The 17,914-nt window shown below is 41.2% G+C and overlaps 1 protein-coding gene across 8 annotated transcripts in view; it reads left to right on the top strand.

Moving 5' to 3' along the window:
• ppargc1a (peroxisome proliferator-activated receptor gamma, coactivator 1 alpha) overlaps positions 1 to 13,552 on the top strand; it is a 332,603-nt gene extending 319,051 nt beyond the window's left edge. For all 8 annotated transcript variants that reach the window (XM_057334863.1, XM_057334855.1, XM_057334887.1 and 5 more), the window contains 6 exons: positions 128 to 1,169; positions 2,329 to 2,421; positions 3,454 to 3,574; positions 5,538 to 5,659; positions 7,400 to 7,551; positions 10,858 to 13,552. In XM_057334863.1, coding sequence (XP_057190846.1) covers positions 128 to 1,169; positions 2,329 to 2,421; positions 3,454 to 3,574; positions 5,538 to 5,659; positions 7,400 to 7,551; positions 10,858 to 10,961 — 1,634 coding nt within the window. In that variant the 3' untranslated portion in view covers positions 10,962 to 13,552. The remainder of the gene's footprint in view (positions 1 to 127; positions 1,170 to 2,328; positions 2,422 to 3,453; positions 3,575 to 5,537; positions 5,660 to 7,399; positions 7,552 to 10,857) is intronic.
• Positions 13,553 to 17,914: the final 4,362 nt, after the last annotated feature.

Genomic DNA, 17,914 nt, shown 5'->3' with positions numbered 1-17,914 from the left:
AATCTGTCGAGGTTGTAATAAGACACGGATCAGGATTAGTAAATATTTTAATAAAGTTTAGGCCAAGTACTGTTGAGGAAAGAGATGGACTCTGTTTAGTAAATCTTTTCTCTGTTCTTCCCCCCAGGTCTGACACCACCTACCACGCCTCCTCACAAAGCCAGTCAAGAGAACCCTTTCAAAGTATCACTCAAAAACAAGCTGTCTTCATGCTCCTCCTCGGCCCTGTCAAGCAAAAGGCCCAGGCTGAGCAATGGGGGCTCTTGCCCTCAGCCAACCAGCGGCTCTATTCGGAAGGGCCAAGAGCAGACAGAGCTCTACGCCCAGCTGAGCAAGGCATCCTCCACAATGCCCCCAGGGGGCTCGGAAGAACGTCGGGGCAAGCGGCCCACGCCCCGTGTCTTTGGCGATCACGACTATTGCCAGTCTAAAAGCACAAAAAGAGACAGCACCACCACCACAGCTGCAGCGGTTACCGGGCCAATGGAGGGCCGGCATGCAGAATGTAAAGACTCAAACATGCCAACTTCCACTACTTCTACATCATCTTTGTCTTCCGCCAACCCCTTGTCTTCCTCTCTGGCCAGGCAGCTTCAGGTCCTTTCCCCCACAGCTCAGGAGGCTTGTCCGTCAATGGATGCTCACGGACAGGACCACAACCCCACTTCGGGCTCAAAAAGTTCAGTGGATCGCAATTCTGCTGGCAGGAAACTACTAAGGGACCAGGAGATCCGGGAAGAGCTTAACAAGCACTTTGGAAACCCTCAGCAAGCCGTATTTAATGAGAAGGAGGGAGAGCAGAGGGAAACCCAGCCGGTAGAGGACAGCGATTCTGGAGACGAGAACTCTGGCCTCCTCTGGGACTACATGCATCCGAGTCTGCCTGTCTTCGAGGACCTGGAGGCAGGCCGGGAACGCCTGCTCTGCTTGGGGGAAGGTTTTCCACTCGAGTTGCTCCTTGAAGGATCTCCCTCGAGCTCCCCTTCCAGCAGTTCTTTCTCGTGGAGCTCCGTTTCACCTCCTTCCTCTCAGCTCTCCCCACAACACCACCGCTGCCCACGCTCCATCTCTCGTAACAGATCCCGTTCCTCAACTCACCACAGACGCAGATCCCTCTCCAGGTCTCCATACTCCCGCAGCGAGTCTCCCGACAGCCGTTCTCCCTCTTGGTGAGTTTCAGATTCACTTCCCAGAATCACGTTTACCTAGAAATCTTTTTGGACAAGAATGTCTCAGCAGGGGAGGTTTTAAAGGAAGTAAACATCTTTTTGCGCTGTCTGATTCTCGCAGCATGGACTCTGAAGTCGTTACAGCTGATTTGGCACAACCAGAGAAAATGACATACAATAGACAATGAGCGTTGCCTTTGAGAGACGAAATGAGCGTAGAAGATATACAGAGTCTTAGATGGTGTATTATACGAATGTATGTGGGATAAACTGTTCATCACCACACTTGCTGTCACGCCTTCACAAATCCAAGTTCAGGCATTCTTTCACCATTACAGCAATGCATTGACTTGTTGTAAATTGCAGGAACACATTGAGTAGAAGTCTTGCATTTTTCGACATTTTTCATTCTCTTGTCATACGCAAACAGTGCGGATGACAAAATAGAGTCCAACAGAGTCATTTCTTGTGCAAACACGCCTGTGTCGCTTGAGGAACTTGAGAGATTTATGGAAGTTTCCTCAGTGGACCCTTATCCCTTTAGTTTGAATTTTAGATGAATTTCTATCCAGCACTCTTTGATGGGGCTCTGTTGTTTTTAGTAGCAGCTGTTGTTTTGCTCGACAGCGTTGCCCACTTCATCCCCGCGAGATGAAAGAAACGCCCGGTGAGTGAAGCCCTGGACACTAAAAAGTGGGTTATATCCACATGGTGTGCCGGCAAGACAATATTTACACTGCATCTTTTGATTATGATAGTGTTATTTAGTAACACAGTGATAGTACTGATAAAGAGAGGTTAAAAAATATACAAAAGCTATCTCAGATTTGATCCCTCCCTTAAGTGACGTCTTTGCGATTTTATGTACTGATGGCTTGGCAGTTTATTATTGATAGATGAAATGTTTAATAAGATTTAAGACATGAGACACGTTTACTTGACAATTAACATCTTAATCTTCTTTTATCAACAATTCACTTGTCCTTTATTTGTTGTATACACTTTTGAGGATAATGTTGCCAATGTGTTACAATATGTGCTGTTTAATGTGTTTATGTATTTATATATTTGCTCACCAGACTGCCAGTAATGGTTTATTGGTAAATGAGGTGCATATATTAATATTTTAATTGCGGTTTTTCTTCTGCTTCCCACACAGGTCTCCTGAAAATATGGTTGATAGCACTTTTATTCCCAGGATTTATAAAAGCCTTCGATCCCAATCTAATTCAATTTTTGGTCGCAGGCCCCGGTAAGTGCCAGAACTTGGGAAATGTACAGTAAAGTCTATGGTGTGACAATTGACATTATAGTATCAAAATATTATAGTAGAAAATGTAAATGCTGATATTACAGATACGAGACCGACTTAAATAAGTGCCGTAAGGTAATGTACTGTGTCTGCAGAACTTTCAGAGTCCGTCCTTATGCAAAGGAAGCAAGTCGTTTGCTGACTCTGTCTAATTGATATGATGAGTTATGATGATGCATCAGTTCAAGGCTTAAACTTTGAAAACTTTTACAATAAAGCTTATGTTGGCAGGAGCAGCTTGCTTTAGGGACCCGCCGCCTCTCAGAAGCACCTTCTCCCTTATGATACTTCAGCCCATTCATACTGTGCTTTTACACCGTGTTGCAAATGGTTGTAGGAGAAGTTGCACTTTTTTGGACACAAAGTTCAAACTAAGCAAAAAGTAATGGCATGTGAAGTTGTGCTGACAGACACAGCTGCCAAATTTCTGCTATATTCCCTTAAGAGTAGCGCCATTGGGAGCCGTAACCTTTCGCGATGTAATGAGACAACTTATTAATGTGTTTGTTTGTGTTCCATGCTAAGAAGAATAGAAAGCAAGCTGCTCCGAGCGTGCGGATTCCCAAGGCCACTTGAGAAAAACAATACATTTATGTACACGGAGCCAAACTGTATTACTCAGAAGGTGCTCTTTCATGGCATACTGAAGTGAAGATATGTTTGTTCGGGTCCTTAAATTTATCACATAGTTTACACTGGAATTTAATGTCATTATTTTGAATAGCACACCTCAGATCCTGAAAATTTGATGAGGACTATTTAAGACTTTGGCGTCTTTGCAAATATGAGCACAGATCACGAGTGGATTAAAAATCTGAGAGGCAAGAGAATCAAACAAGCATTCTCATTTGCTCTCCATAAAGTTGCATCGCTGTCTAGGATCATAAATGGAGATATTTGTGATGTTCTTTTCCTGATGTTCCTTTGTGATGTCGAAAGATTGACATTTTTCTGAAATGTTTTCAACTGTAGATATGACAGCTACGAGGAATACCAGCACGAGCGTCTGAAGAGGGAAGAGTACAGACGGGATTATGAGAAACGGGAATACGAGAGGGCTGAGCAGAGGGAGACACAACGGCAGAAAGCACTAGTGAGTGACTCGGTGTTTTATTCAATTATTGGCTGTTTTGTTTTTCATACCGGTCAACTTGAAGTTGAAATTTTTATTGTGAAATGTGTTTTGTTGCATGTGTAGCCACCATTGGACACTGTTAGTGGACAAATAATTGAACTAGGAAAGTTTATTTTTCGCAAAGTATCTAAGGCCAAAAGTGCCCGTAGCCGAAGAAACGCGTTTTTATAGGAAAGTCGTTCTCTCTCTCCTGCTTGCAGGAATCGTACAATTTGTGTTTTCAGGCTTCATCTCGCTCTCATCACTGCGTATGCCTGAAGAAAGCTGGAAGCGCTCTCATATCCCAGCGCTCTCTCTCTCTCTCTACTACTGAACTCATGCAAAGACGCAACTCTGAATCATTCAGGCTACACGCGTTTCCTCTTTATCCCCCAGTCGTGTATTTTTACCATCTCCGCGGCGTTTCAGAACGATGCCGGATTCTATTAATCACACCACGGGCTAAATGCTTTTGACCAGACAACCGAGGGAAATGTTAAATTGAGATAGCCCAAATCAAAGGTATGTTAATACGCAGTCCCAAAACGAGCGTTTTAATTTGAACGGTTACATATTTGAAACGCGCTTCCCCGAGATGAAATATCAGTTTTGTTCTCTCTCGCCGTGCCTGAACAGACTGTGAAATGAGACGGCTTTCCAACTCAGTTCACTGATAAATGCACACGTCAAATAATGCACGCGTGACTCGGCCCCAGCGTACGTTCCTTTTTTTCCTCTTCTCCGCGGCAGCGAGACAATTACTAGCAGCGGAGGCTCAGCTGTCAGAAGAGGGTTTGGGGGGGCACAGGATGTGAGCGCTTCATACGAAGCTCTAGTCTCAGGGTGTCATCTTTTAAACCTTGCCGCATTTATCAGCTGTCAGCAACAAAAACTACCAATTCAGCAAACACTTTCGTCTCCTATTGTACGTGATGGAAGCACGGGGAGGGGGTTGAGCCGCGGAGGAAACGAAGGAAAAACCCTGGCGTGTGTTGCGGTTCATTTGTAGGTTCTTGTTGTTGTTGACACGCCAACAGCATGCGCAGGGGTGAATTACGACTCTGTTGTGTGACTTGAGATCTTTTATGCATGACTTACAAGAGACCTCTGGTTATAGTCGAGGATCATAAGTATATTTTGTCAGGTATGTGAACAAATGAATAAATGATGGCGAGTAATAAGGCGCAAGATTAGCGGACAGAATTAAATGCATTCAGCCTGGTGGTGGGATCTTTTGGTTTTCATCATCTGTTTGGTTTCTTTGTCCTCTTTGGTTGATTCGCTTCGTTGTCTTAAAATGGATTTAAAGCTCAAATAGTAACGCACAGTACCTGTTGCTTTATGCATTGATGCATCGGTGCGTATGCAGTAAATGATGATGAACAGACGTTTTGACATTATGGTGCCTGTGATTGTAAAGTAAAAAATGATCCTATTAGGTAATCACAAAGCAAAAATATGAATACATAAAAAAGACCCAGAAAAGCCCACCTCCATCCACAATAGGTATGTGTATAAAATCTATTAAGCTATAAACACACCCTGTATTTAATAGTTCATTAAATCGACTTATTCCTTTCACTTATTTCTCAACGTTGGTCATATGATGTTTATCATACAGGTTTGTAACAACACAAGTTTCGTTTTTGGCTGAACATTATTCACTTAATTAATGAATCATGTTTCCAAATGAGGACATGCCTGAGTTTCCCTAAGGGGGGGTTGGCAGATTTGGCTCATTTTGGGGAACAGTTACATCCCCAAACTGCAGTACACACACATACAACAAAAGCGTCCTCCAGCCGTCTTCTTGGTTTTCCCACAGTGTTAAATGTTAATTACAGTCATGGGTTGAGGTTGAGAAAAGTCAAGGAGAAAGAAACAGAGCGACAGAAGCTCTACGTTAGACTAATCTCCGCTCTCTCATTCGCTTTTTGACCAGGAGGAGAGGCGAGTGGTGTATGTGGGACGTCTTCGTGCCAACAGCACACGCACAGAGCTCAAACGTCGCTTTGAAGTTTTCGGCGAGATTGAGGAGTGCACAGTCAACTTGAGACATGATGGGTAAGACCGCGTGTTTTTCCTATTGTAGTACTTTCCTGTAGCTCAGTGGTTAGAGCATGGTGCTAGCAACGCCAAGGTCATGGGTTCGATCCCAGGGATTGCACAATGCACTTACTCGGAAACAATATTGGCTTTGGATAAAAGCGTCTGCCGGATGCATAAATGTAAATGTAAATTGTTCGTGTCAAATGGTAAAAGGGGTCAATATCTTTCTTGAGAATGAGAGGAATCCTTCAAATCTACTTAATTATGCACTTTGCACCATATGATGGTGATTAGGGGAGCGGGCTTAGCTGCTTCTCATGACCTGAATAACAGATTCTCACATGTGGATTTGAATACAAATTACGACGCAACGCTGACCGGTGGAAAGCGAGAAGTTTATTGATTCCAGAGTTGTATTTGTATGGTGTGAATGCGAACTTCAGGGCGGCCCGCCAATCATCATTACCTGGCCCGCCTTAACGTTTCAAATAAGCGGAGAGACTTTAAGAATGGTGTGCTTTAAGAAATGCGCATCCTGAGTAGGGTGACCACCCGTCCCGCTTTGCATTGTACCGCACAGCATTTTCACCCCTTGTCTTTTATGTTATATAACATTTTATCTATGCCTTAACTATGCTGTAGTTGGAATGGAGTAAATAACAAATTATTTTTATAAGCTAAAAAATTATATAACAATGTTTTCATTCCGCTATTATATCACAGTTTCGCGCTACCTTTCAATGGTGTCCCACACAAACGGATTACCAGTCCCACATTTGGTTTGTTGGGTGGTGGTCACCCTAATCCTGAGACGCCACGCCAGTCCAAAGTCCAAAACGCTGCTACATTCAATACGAAAGTAATTCCCGCGGCTCATAACGAGTGATGTCTTATAAAGCGATTTGATCGGTCTGTCCAAGAAACGAAATGTTATTTGCAATGTTATAATCGGCAATCCACAGCCTCAGGCAATCGGTTTGTGTACACGATAAGTCGCGTTCCAAAACGCGTCTTGTGCCCTTGAAAGTAACTGCAGGAAGAGTACTACACCACGTGAACTGTTGTCTCAGATAAGGAAAAAACGATGTTGATGTTTATTACTGCATTCATTATGTATGATTTAAACAGCTATATTTACGAAAACACAACTTGCACTTCAAAGGATCTGCCATTATACGTGCGTGGGGACACATGAATGCGATTGGGATTCACCCGAAGATGCGGTAATAGCGTTCAGTTTCTTGCACAGACCGATTGATTGGCTTTATTAGACGCCAGTTTAACGTCAAGGGGCAGCGATTACTTTCGTGCTGAATGTATTGTTATTGACATCTTTTAATTTGACTTTCAGTAATTCAATATCTTCATAAATATCTTCTTGAAAAAAAAAAACAATACCATCCACATCTTGGAAGTACTGGGGGACTGGGGCTGAGTAAATTAACAGCAGTTTCATTAAACGTATTCGGCAATAGAAAATGCAATTAAAAAGACAAGTATCCCTTTAAATTAAATATCATTAAAAGGTATATATTGGATGCAATATTTGTGTGCATGTAACAGCAACGAAAACAGTATAAAAGGAACAAAATGCAATAAATAATGGAAATAAAAAATAACAAGATATTACGATATGGAGAAAAAACTGGCCCACATCCTATTTATACTTTTGGTATCTGGCCCTCAAAGAAAAGTAGTTGAAGACCCCTGGAATAAACCGTAGCTTTTAATCTAACTCTTTATTTTCTGTTTCAGGGACAACTTTGGCTTCATCACCTACCGCTACACTTGTGACGCGCTCGCTGCTCTTGAAAACGGACATACCTTGCGCAGGTCGAACGAGCCTCACTTTGAGCTCTGCCTTGGTGGACAAAAGCAATTCTGTAAATCAAATTACACAGATTTAGGTGAGTGTAACAGCTTGACTTGCAGACTTAAGTGCAGTCTTTCTCATCCTCCCAAGGTGAAAGTATTGCCACAATAACCCATAATAGGTACTCGGTTATAGTGAGTTTACCACGGTTAAGACATTGGACAAGAGAGACGTGACAAACGGTTTATGGTTTATCCAATCCAAATTTAGAATTTATCTCTTTACACACACAGTCACGGGGTGCCGCTAGGTATTGTGGGCCTCCGCCTAAATATTAGTCTGGGCCCAGTCCATCCGCATCTCGCGTTCCGGGGGTCCATGATCGCTTTTCCCCTGGGCAGGCGTCCCCAAAAGTGCGTGGCCCTTCACCAATCATCCTAACCTAAACCAGCCCCCCCCCCTTATGGTGCCCCTGCACGTAGTAGGAGTTTTGTGTGCCCTAAATGCTTACCAAAAAGCGAGATGGGAAAACAGTAAGGAAGGGTAGGAGAGCAAGGTCAAGCCCCACCAGCTTCCTCTTTCCAAGCGTGCCTCCATCTGCCTGCTGTTGTGATGTTGCACAGCAGCAAGACCTAACCATGACACTGAGGAGTGAGCCGCCTGCAGAAAGAGAGAGAGAGAGAGGGCGACACATGGAGAAATTGAGAGGAAGTTTTCTGTCGGAGATTGACTGATTAATAAACAGATTCATCTCCATCTGTCCTAGTCTAATTTATATTCTGCTTTCCACCACCATCGCTGTTGCACATTACAATTGTTCTAGTCTATTCCTGTATCCAGGGTTCTCGTAGTTAGAAAACCTAGAAATATGTGGAAAACTTTTGATATTGTGATTTACGAGAGCGCAAAAAAACATGATGGAATTGGGAATTAAAATGTATATTGTCAGTCTAAATTGTAATACCTTTTTGCTGAAGCAAAATAAAAAAATTCTAGAAATTGTTCCTCTAAAACGTATTGAAGAAAAGTATCATATGCAATATGCTAAACAATAATGCTTAAAGTTTGTGAATATTTTATCATTTATATGAAAATAAGTGTAAAACGGAAAATGATATACAGTATTTCAGCATGCATTTTTCACATATTTTGGGGGGGGAAGCATCGCTCTCTCTTTCTGTCACTCCAGTCTACCTGCTGTCTGAATCAACTGTAAACTTTGACTCTATATATCTATATATAAGCATTTAGTTGTTTAATTGCACATTTATGATATTTTAGCAATTTCTATTGGTTAAAAGTGAAGAACCAGCTACTCTATATCTAATCGTTGTTTTGTACACAATTTTTTTCATCTCTCCATGCACCCAGTCACCCTCTCTCTCTCACATGTCAAAGATTATTAGATACCTATACAGGGTGTTCATTCTGGCCCAGAATGCACCAGCAGATGCATTCTGATCCTCTTCATCTGCACTGTGTCCTCTGTATGGGATTACCAAGGTTACGATCTAGACAATATCAGATTGATGGATCCATGAGTGACAGATTCCTCTGTAAAATGTTATGGGTTTTTTACTGCCCGTGATGCATAGGATGGGGTTGCGGTGATAATAGGCACTCAGGATTTCCACCTATAGGGAAAAAGTGTCGTGTGGGGGCAGGGAGCAGAGGGATTGAATCCTGAGATATTTGGGTTCTTCAGCATCTCAACGCTTCATGTACAGCTGCGCACCACATTTATTTTCTGTAGATTGTGAGATCACGGACGTGTAACGCTGGAGACACGGAGATGATTCGTCTCCATCGATAGCACTACAGGTCAATGAAAGGGAACAAAAGCACTTTCCTTCAAATAATGAGGACATTACCGTGTATTTCAAAGGCTCAGGGTAAGGCCAAAGGTATTCGGATTGTGGAGAATACGTCATCCAAAGGAGATCTGCGAAGCGTTTGTTAAGAGGCCGTATAGCAAAGGCATCGTGTTTGGGAATCTACCCCCCGCCCCAGGGCGGATGAATGGACTGACCTTCATTTTACCAGAGCCAGGGTTTTTATGGCGAGCGTTTCTACGTGAACCGCAGCGACAGGGGCAGATGAAGAGGCAAGCGACTAGAATAATGCCACGCCGCAAGTCTTCCTCTCAATCTTTCCTCTTTCTTTTCCTCTTTCCTTCTCGATTTCTGAGACACCGTCCATTAGTTCTAAGTGGAGCGGAGGGGCATTTTTCATCTTTCAAGGTGCACGGCATGACACGATTCTCCCCTTAGCCATAGTATTACATCACGACTGGCACTTCCTGCCTGCCACGGTCATTCCCATTTCTCAGGAGCCGCGACTGCACCGCAGCACATGCGAGGGCACCATTTGCGACTCCGTCTGCCAGAGGAGATAAGACGGGCGTATTTGTTATCCTGGGCGTGAATCAAATCCTATGATAGTTTGGTTCTCATTTCAGGCAGTGGATCCTCGATGTTTAAACCCAATGATGGGTATTTGACAAATATACTGTACACGTGTCTTATGGTGTGACAGCAACAATTTAGAAAACAAAATGTTAATAATAAATTAAATGATTTGATTCATATTGATATTTATCATATAAAATGCCATTAGAGATTTATCTTCATTGTTAGTTTGTTTTTCAAAATCTTTGCCGTCACACCATTGGACACATTTACGGTTTATTTGTCAGCTATACCCAGTGTTGGGTGTAACTAGTTACTAAGTAATTAGTTACTGTAATTTAATTAAACTAAATACTTTGTGTAATATATGTGTGTGCAATAGTGGAATTGACATCAAAATTCAAAGTCTAACTTTAAAATCTGTGCTTTAATGTATAATTCTCACATTTGTAATACTTTGGTCAGTTAATAAGAGTACTTTATGTACTTTAATATTATTTATTTGAACGAATTAAAAGAGCCCTTTCATGTCTGTCCCTATAACTAATCAAGGTCGATGTAGGATATAGAAAGTAATTAGTAATAAGTAACTAAATACTTTTTGGAGAGAGTAATTTGTACAGTAATCTAATTACATTATTGACTATGTAATTAGTAACTAGTAATTAATAACTTTTTGAGAGTAACTTACGCAACACTGGCTATACCCATATTCAGGACTTGACAGCGAGCGAGATGTAACGGCGAAACCATTACGAATTGCCATGAGATTTTGTTGCCTTGAAATTGTATTTTTTTATTCTAAAACATATTTTCAAACAGTGGCCTTTCATGAAATGATGATATAGATTCTGGTATGGTTTTTTTTTATTGTTGATGCCACCAAATGATTCACGAATTATAAAGTAAATCTACGCATTTGAAAACTGCTGTGCGTATCGACCAAAAGTCCAGTTTTCTAAAATCTTGCCGATGTCTGCCACTTCTTTCAGATTCCCATTCTGACGACTTTGATCCAGCCTCCACTAAAAGCAAGTACGACTCGATGGATTTTGACAGCTTGTTGCGCGAGGCCCAATACAGCCTGAGAAGGTAATGAGCACCGGCTGGCTTGAGAGAGAGGAATTGCAATACCTCACTGTTCTTTCTGTTCTTTCAATACAAGACTACCAGACCTTTTACACTTTAAGTGAGAAGATTATATGTGGACGAAAAAGTTCTACGTATATAAAGGGATATATATGTATAGATGTATATGAACACCTGCAAAGCAAAGTTTACATGAATCTAGCTGCTGCGAAGCTAAGGAGAGACATGGCCCGTGGAGTAGTGTAGTGGACACTGTTTTAGTGAACTACACAAGTCTGTGTGCGTTTGTGCACTGTCCCGCTGCACGAGGCTCTGAGAGACACACAAATCTTCATCAGAGTTTTCTCCACACTTCACCCTCGGCACTTTGACAGGTGGGGAAGCGCAGCTTGTTCAATCTGTTTTTATTGTTTGGAGTTTATTTTTGTGGGCTGTTTCTTTTTTAATCCGGTGTTTGGATGTGGTGTTACATTATGGAGGGTTTGGGGAAATGGATGGGATGGTAACACCGTCTACATTTACAGAGGGGAAGAAATGTAAAAGAAATATTTTTATTTGATGTGCATATCAGCGTTCTTTGTTTGTTACAGCTATGCACTGTAAAACGCAGCCTTTTTAAGACGAAATTTTCTAGAATGTCGATCTGTAGTCATTGCAATGATGTATAACCTACATGGTGTGATCTGATTGTAATGTGGAGATCCGTTGCTCTTATGGGGGAGCATGCGACAAACCTTGTCTCCGTTTTTCTTTTGGGTTGTTTTTCTTTGATTTCATTTTTGTAAGGATTTATTTTATTCAAGAACTCCATGTGCAGTTTCATCTGATTTTGAAGTTCACGTCGAAGTGTTTTCCTTATACATGCTGTGTATGATAGATTTTCATGGGTTTATGTTCACACTTGTATAAAAAATATATATATAAGCCCCGAGATATTTTTTGTCGGAAGGAATCAATAGCTTTTATTTGATTTCTCTTGTGCACAATAATCATTGTTATTGTTCCTGTTTGATAATACACTTTCACAAAGAGATGATTATGAATCTAACACAGAATAATGACTCTTGCTTATTTATGTATTTATCTCAGTATTTTAATCAAAATATTTATGGCTGCCATTTCACGTGATGCGCCTTACAAATTTTGCTATTTATATTATTTGTTATTCAGCCAACACTGGAAAGGATGTAAAATAAAATGGAAATACGGTTTTTATATGCCTTCAGAGAACAAAATATTGTATGATCACTATTTTAGACCATTATGAACTTTGCTGCTCCAATCGCAAGTGATTTATTTGTCCAGTTGTTTTCTAACTCTAAAACTCGTTCACCCCCTTTTTCATCTCTTTTTTTATTACATAAAGCAATAAAATAATTTTGCAGGTATTTTGTTGTACCGCATAGAATCTGTGTCTTTGCGCCACACTCTTGATTATGTGAATGCCAAACTAAAGTTTACAATTTTCTTTCCTGAATTTTTTTAAAAAGAAGGGAAAAATGTAATTGATGTACAATGATATATATATATATATATATATATATACATTTGTATATATATGATGATACTAATCTTGTCATTACTCATAATAACTCAAAACAATGAAAAGTAATAATGAAATATGAAAATGTGAATAAAAAAGCAATAAATTATTTTTCAAAGCTGTATTTTAGCTTATGTTGTGGTTTAGTGTCAGACATGACAAATTACCCAGACTCTGTTCACATATGGGACATGTTGTGAGTGTGTGTATGCTGTATATTATTTAAAAATGCAATACAAGCCGTTGGCTTAAAAAGCCAAAAATTGCACAGCGGTACAGTTCTGCTACCAGTAAAATCATCTTAGTTTCTGCAAATAGCTCAACCACAACACTAAAGTCTGTCTTGGTGTAGTCTGAAAATACCTCGGAGGAACTCTTAATAATTCATATTGCCCAAACACAGCGGTACCCTGTCACACACACTTAAGGTAATCTTGCAGTTCTGATCAATAAAAGGCAGTTTTTGTTGTTGATTTGTTTTTGAATGAGCGACCTTAATAGAGCCAGACGTCCTTTATATCAAACGCAAAAGATCAGAGAACATCTTTCACAAGCAGTTACTCTGTAGATGAGACAATAACGTTTTGTACTTGTGTTTGTATTTCTGCACAGAGCTTGGGTATGGAGTCATGTCTCGTTTCATATATGTGGCTTTAATCGTTGCAACTTGCGTTGCAAATCTGCTTTGTAAATTGCTGAAGTAGCAATATGTTACGACACCTGATCGGGTGGATCTTTTTGGAGTGGCAGACTTTTTACCATAGTAAAAATTACTGGATTTGCCACTGCGTTGAACAGTTTTTGTGTTTCCATAAAGAACAGGATCTATATTACTGAGGCTGTGTGTGTTTTTGTGTGTGGACTTGATAGAGTGTGTGTGTATCTTGAGTCAAGGGGACTGTGTTTGCCTGTTATTTTCTATCTGTCTCCTATCCTTGTTGCCTTCTGCTGAGTCCTAACCAATGCCTTTGTAGTTGTACGTATTGTACAATCTTTGTTGTGAATTTTATTTTTATGTGTTTTCATCAGCCTCGCCATGCCAATAAAGGGAAATGTGTCTCATTTATTTTTCCTTCTTTTCCTTTTATCAGCTGTGTGTCTTAAGAATCGTGGACGTTTATACCTAAAGAGAATTAAAAGTCACGTCATAAATTGGGAGTAGTCGTTCCCAACCTGGGTTATGTTTGTACCCTGGGGATGCTTGAGAAGATATTCCAAAATAATACATTAAAATGAATTGTAGTGGTTTTCTGAAGTTCAGTTTCTCCTTAAGGGTGGAAAAATCAGATTAATGTGTGAAATTAAATCCTCTCAGAGGAAATTTTGATTGCTCAGAAGTTGCTCTTCCATTTCTTTTCATTTGTGATGCAAGTATCAACTTCGTCTCAGATGTTTCTCTTAAAATTGCTTTAGAGAAATGAAAATGAGACAATTGTTGAAATAAATGAAGAATATGGAGGTGTAAAATGAATCTGGATTTGGGTAAATTTGATGAGAAATGTTTGAGTTCATATTGAGATCATCAATAATATTGACTTGTTTAAGTTATATTTATGGGCTTTTGCCTTTTATTACGATAGGACAGCGGAGAAGTGACAGGAAAGTGCTTGGTAGAGGGATCGGCAAAGGGCCGCACAAGACGGGAATTGACCTCGGGTCGCCGTGAGCGTACTAGCGCTATATATCGGCGCACTAACCACCAGCATATTGGCACCAACAATAATATTGACTTTTGATTGCGGATTTGGCAAATCTGACCTCAGTTTGTGACATTGTTGAGATCTCTTCTGAAACTCGAATGGAGACATTTGTGAGATGGTATAAGCCACAGGAGACAATCAAAATGTTCTATTTGCTCTCAATTCAATCTCATTGATGTCTATGAGAAATAATTGAAATATTAAAGAGGTCTTACGAGAGTTGTGTTGTTCACACTAAACCATGCATATGAGCACCATATGAAGTCATGCCGGGTGATGCTATATTTTGCGTACCACAGTGAGCCGTAGAGAGAGCACGTTGTTTGGGATGACTCACTTGCGGAGTCAGTTATTTTTGGCGGATGCTCGCGTTTTGCCAACTCTGCACGAACCTGGAAAGTGACTGATGATAATCCCGCCGTGCTTGTTTCTTAATTCCCATAAACACGTTTGACACTTTTTGACAAGCTTTGCATATGCAGTTCAGCTATAAAAGCAAGTGAAAACTTCAGAAGCAAGCTGCATTTGATGGCACATCTGAAACGTAATACTGTATCAATATTATTCAAGGCATGGGAGGATAACCTTTTTTCCTTTGAGAAAGAGATGTGGCAGGAGTGGACATTAAATTTTAAAAGAAGAGGATCCAATTGAAGATTTATATATTTACTTTCATTAATGCTGCAGTTTAGCCCGAGAGAAAAGAGACGTCTTTTCTTTCACCTGCACAATCGCGCAGGCAGGAGGTCTCTCGCACTTCTGCCCTTTTCCACACAATGAAGCAGCGAGCTGAAGAGCTTTCACTACACCGCTGGCTTTTGTGTGATACAGATACTTACTCTGGCAATCCATCTTTATCTTCCATTTCACAAAGCCAGTGAAAACCTGCCCGTGTCTGCATTTTACCACTCTATCCCAAAACAGGCGTTTGTAATATATATTGTTTTAAGACCCCTTGTGACAAAAGCTTCAATATTGCCTTTTTTATACACTTTTTGTTTCAAGTTTACAATGACACATTTTGGGATCTCTTATTTTATTTAATGAGAAAAATGCGCAGCATCGACTCCAGCATGATCTGAGAACATTTCAAAGAGGATCTTGTGCGAATAAAGGGAAAAATCAGGACGCTATTTGAACACCAAGCAGGCATTTTAATTCAGAAATGAAATTCTGTTTTAAAAATCTTAAAAGTCTTTCCTTCCAGCTGCATTCCAAGCAGATACTGACTGAAGTACAACATAAACTGAAATCACACTGAGGTTTATTAGGACGGAGCTTCAGAAATGTTTGATGGTGATGAAATAACATCAAAGGAACGTTGGTGAACTGACACGCCAGGATGGCAGTGAGTTAGCCGGTGTGTTATTTTGAGTCGTCATGGGCACTGATCCCCTGCCTCGTGCTCCATCTCATACTCTCTGTTTATTTTTAGCGTGTTTTATAAGCGCCACACACTTCCATTGTCTCTGGGCAAAGTCTATCAGATTTACCTTCTGCTGTAAAACAACAGCTGCAGGCCTCCAGACATCCAGCCAATTACAGCATTCGCAAATTAGATAAATGTGATGAGGGACATGTTAGATACTTGCAAATCATTATGCATTTTTTTTGTCTAATGCAGGACTTATAAGATAAAAGAATACAATTGCTGTCATTATTTATTCTTTCTCAAGTCATTCAAAACCTGTATATGATTAATTCCCCTGGGAAACACAAAAGAAGATATTTTGAGAAATGTCTGAGTGGTTTTACATTTACATTTACATTTATTCATTTAGCAGACGCTTTTATCCAAAGCGACTTACAAGTTGGTTAAACAATGGAAGCAGTTGGGTCAACATTAGGAAAACAAAAGGCATAAGTGCAAGAAAACATGTCTCACAAAGCCTACTACAGTGTACAGAGCTAAGTTTTTTTTATTTTATTTTATATATATATAGATAGAGTAGAAAAGAGATAGAAGTCACAAATGATCGGTCAGGTGCTGACGGAAGAGATGTGTTTTCAGCCGATTCTTAAAGATGGCCACAGAATCTGCTGATCTTGTAGCAGCGGGCAGATCATTCCATAAATGTGGAACCGATCCAGAGAAGGTTTGTGAGAGAGATTTTTTACCTTTTTGGGATGGCACCACAAGACGTCGTTCATTTGCAGAGTGTAGGGATCTGGCGGGTACATAAGTCTGCATTAGTGAGTGAAGATAGGGGGGTGCCAAACCAGTGGTGGTCTTGTAGGCCAGGAGCAGAGTCTTGAATTTGATTCGAGCGACTATAGGGAGCCAATGTAACTTAATGAAGAGGGGGGTGAAGTGCGCTCTCTTCGGTTCATTGAAGACCAGTCTTGCCGCTGCATTCTGGATCATCTGTAGAGGTTTGGTTGTGCAAGCAGGAAGTCCAGCTAGTAGCACATTGCAATAGTCCAGTCTGGACAGAACAAGAGCCTGGACTAGGATCTGCGTAGCATGCTCAGATAGGAAAGGTCTAATTTTCCTGATATTGTAGAGGATGAATCTACAGGACCGAGTGGTGCTGGCAACCTGATCTGTGAAGTTTAGCTGATCATCGATCATCACTCCCAGGTTTCTGGCCGCTCTGGAAGATGTGATGGTTGATGAGCCCAGTTGAATAGAGAAGTTGTGATGGATCTTAGGGTCGGACGGGATTACAAGCAGTTCTGTTTTAGCAAGGTTCAGCTGCAGGTGATGGTCCTTCATCCAGAGCGAAATGTCGCTCAGGCATGCTGAAATGCGAGCAGAAACAGTCGGATCATCAGGCTGAAATGACAGGTGGAGTTGTGTATCATCCGCATAGCAGTGATAGGAAAAGCCATGTTTCCGACTGACAGAGCCAAGGGATGTCATGTATACAGAAAAGAGTAACTGCCCAAGCACTGAGCCCTGAGGCACCCCTGTATCGAGATGTTGGGACTCAGAGACCTCACCTCTCCAGGATACTCTAAATGGCCTACCTGAGAGGTAATACCTGAACCACTGTAGCACCATTCTGGAGACGCCCATAGCCTTGAGGGTCGACAGGAGGATGTAACGGTGTCAAAGGCAGCAGATAGATCAAGTAGGATGAGTACAGATGAGTTCGAGGCGGCTCTTGCCAGTCTCAGGGCTTCAATGACAGAGAGCAGCGCAGTCTCAGTGGAATGACCGCTCTTGAAACCTGACTGGTTGCTGTCTAGGAGGTTGTTCTGTGTGAGAAAGGAGGAGAGCTGGTTACATACAACACGCTCAAGAGTTTTAGCAATGAAGGGGAGGAGAGATACCGGTCTGTAGTTATCTAACAGTGCAGGATTAAGAGTGGGTTTCTTCAGTAGTGGGTTAATTCTGGCTTCTTTGAAGACTGCGGGAAATGTACCAGTGGTGAGAGACGAGTTGATAATGTGGGTCAGAGTGGGAACAACCGATGGAGAGATGGCCTGGAGGAGATGAGTGGGGATGGGATCTAGCTGGCAGGTCGTTGGGTGGTTCGAAGACATGACCTTGGAAACATCATCTTCAGATAGGAGGGAGAAAGAGGGGAGCGAGCATGTGTTTAATCAAAATTGCTATCTAGACATGGCTATACCTTGAATAATTTCAATTAAAAAAGTTGAACGGAGAAAGTTATGTACAGTAACTACGGTAAAATAAACCCCTTTAGGATGATTCAAGACGCCTCCGCTTCGCATCTGTTTTCATCAATCCCCTGCTGTGGGCTTTTTTGT

The sequence above is a fragment of the Triplophysa rosa genome, linkage group LG1, assembly GCF_024868665.1.
Source record: "Triplophysa rosa linkage group LG1, Trosa_1v2, whole genome shotgun sequence".
Classification (NCBI taxonomy): Eukaryota; Metazoa; Chordata; class Actinopteri; order Cypriniformes; family Nemacheilidae; genus Triplophysa; species Triplophysa rosa.
The sequence above is the reverse complement of the archived record's forward strand: the minus strand, read 5'-3'. Positions and strand labels throughout refer to the sequence as shown.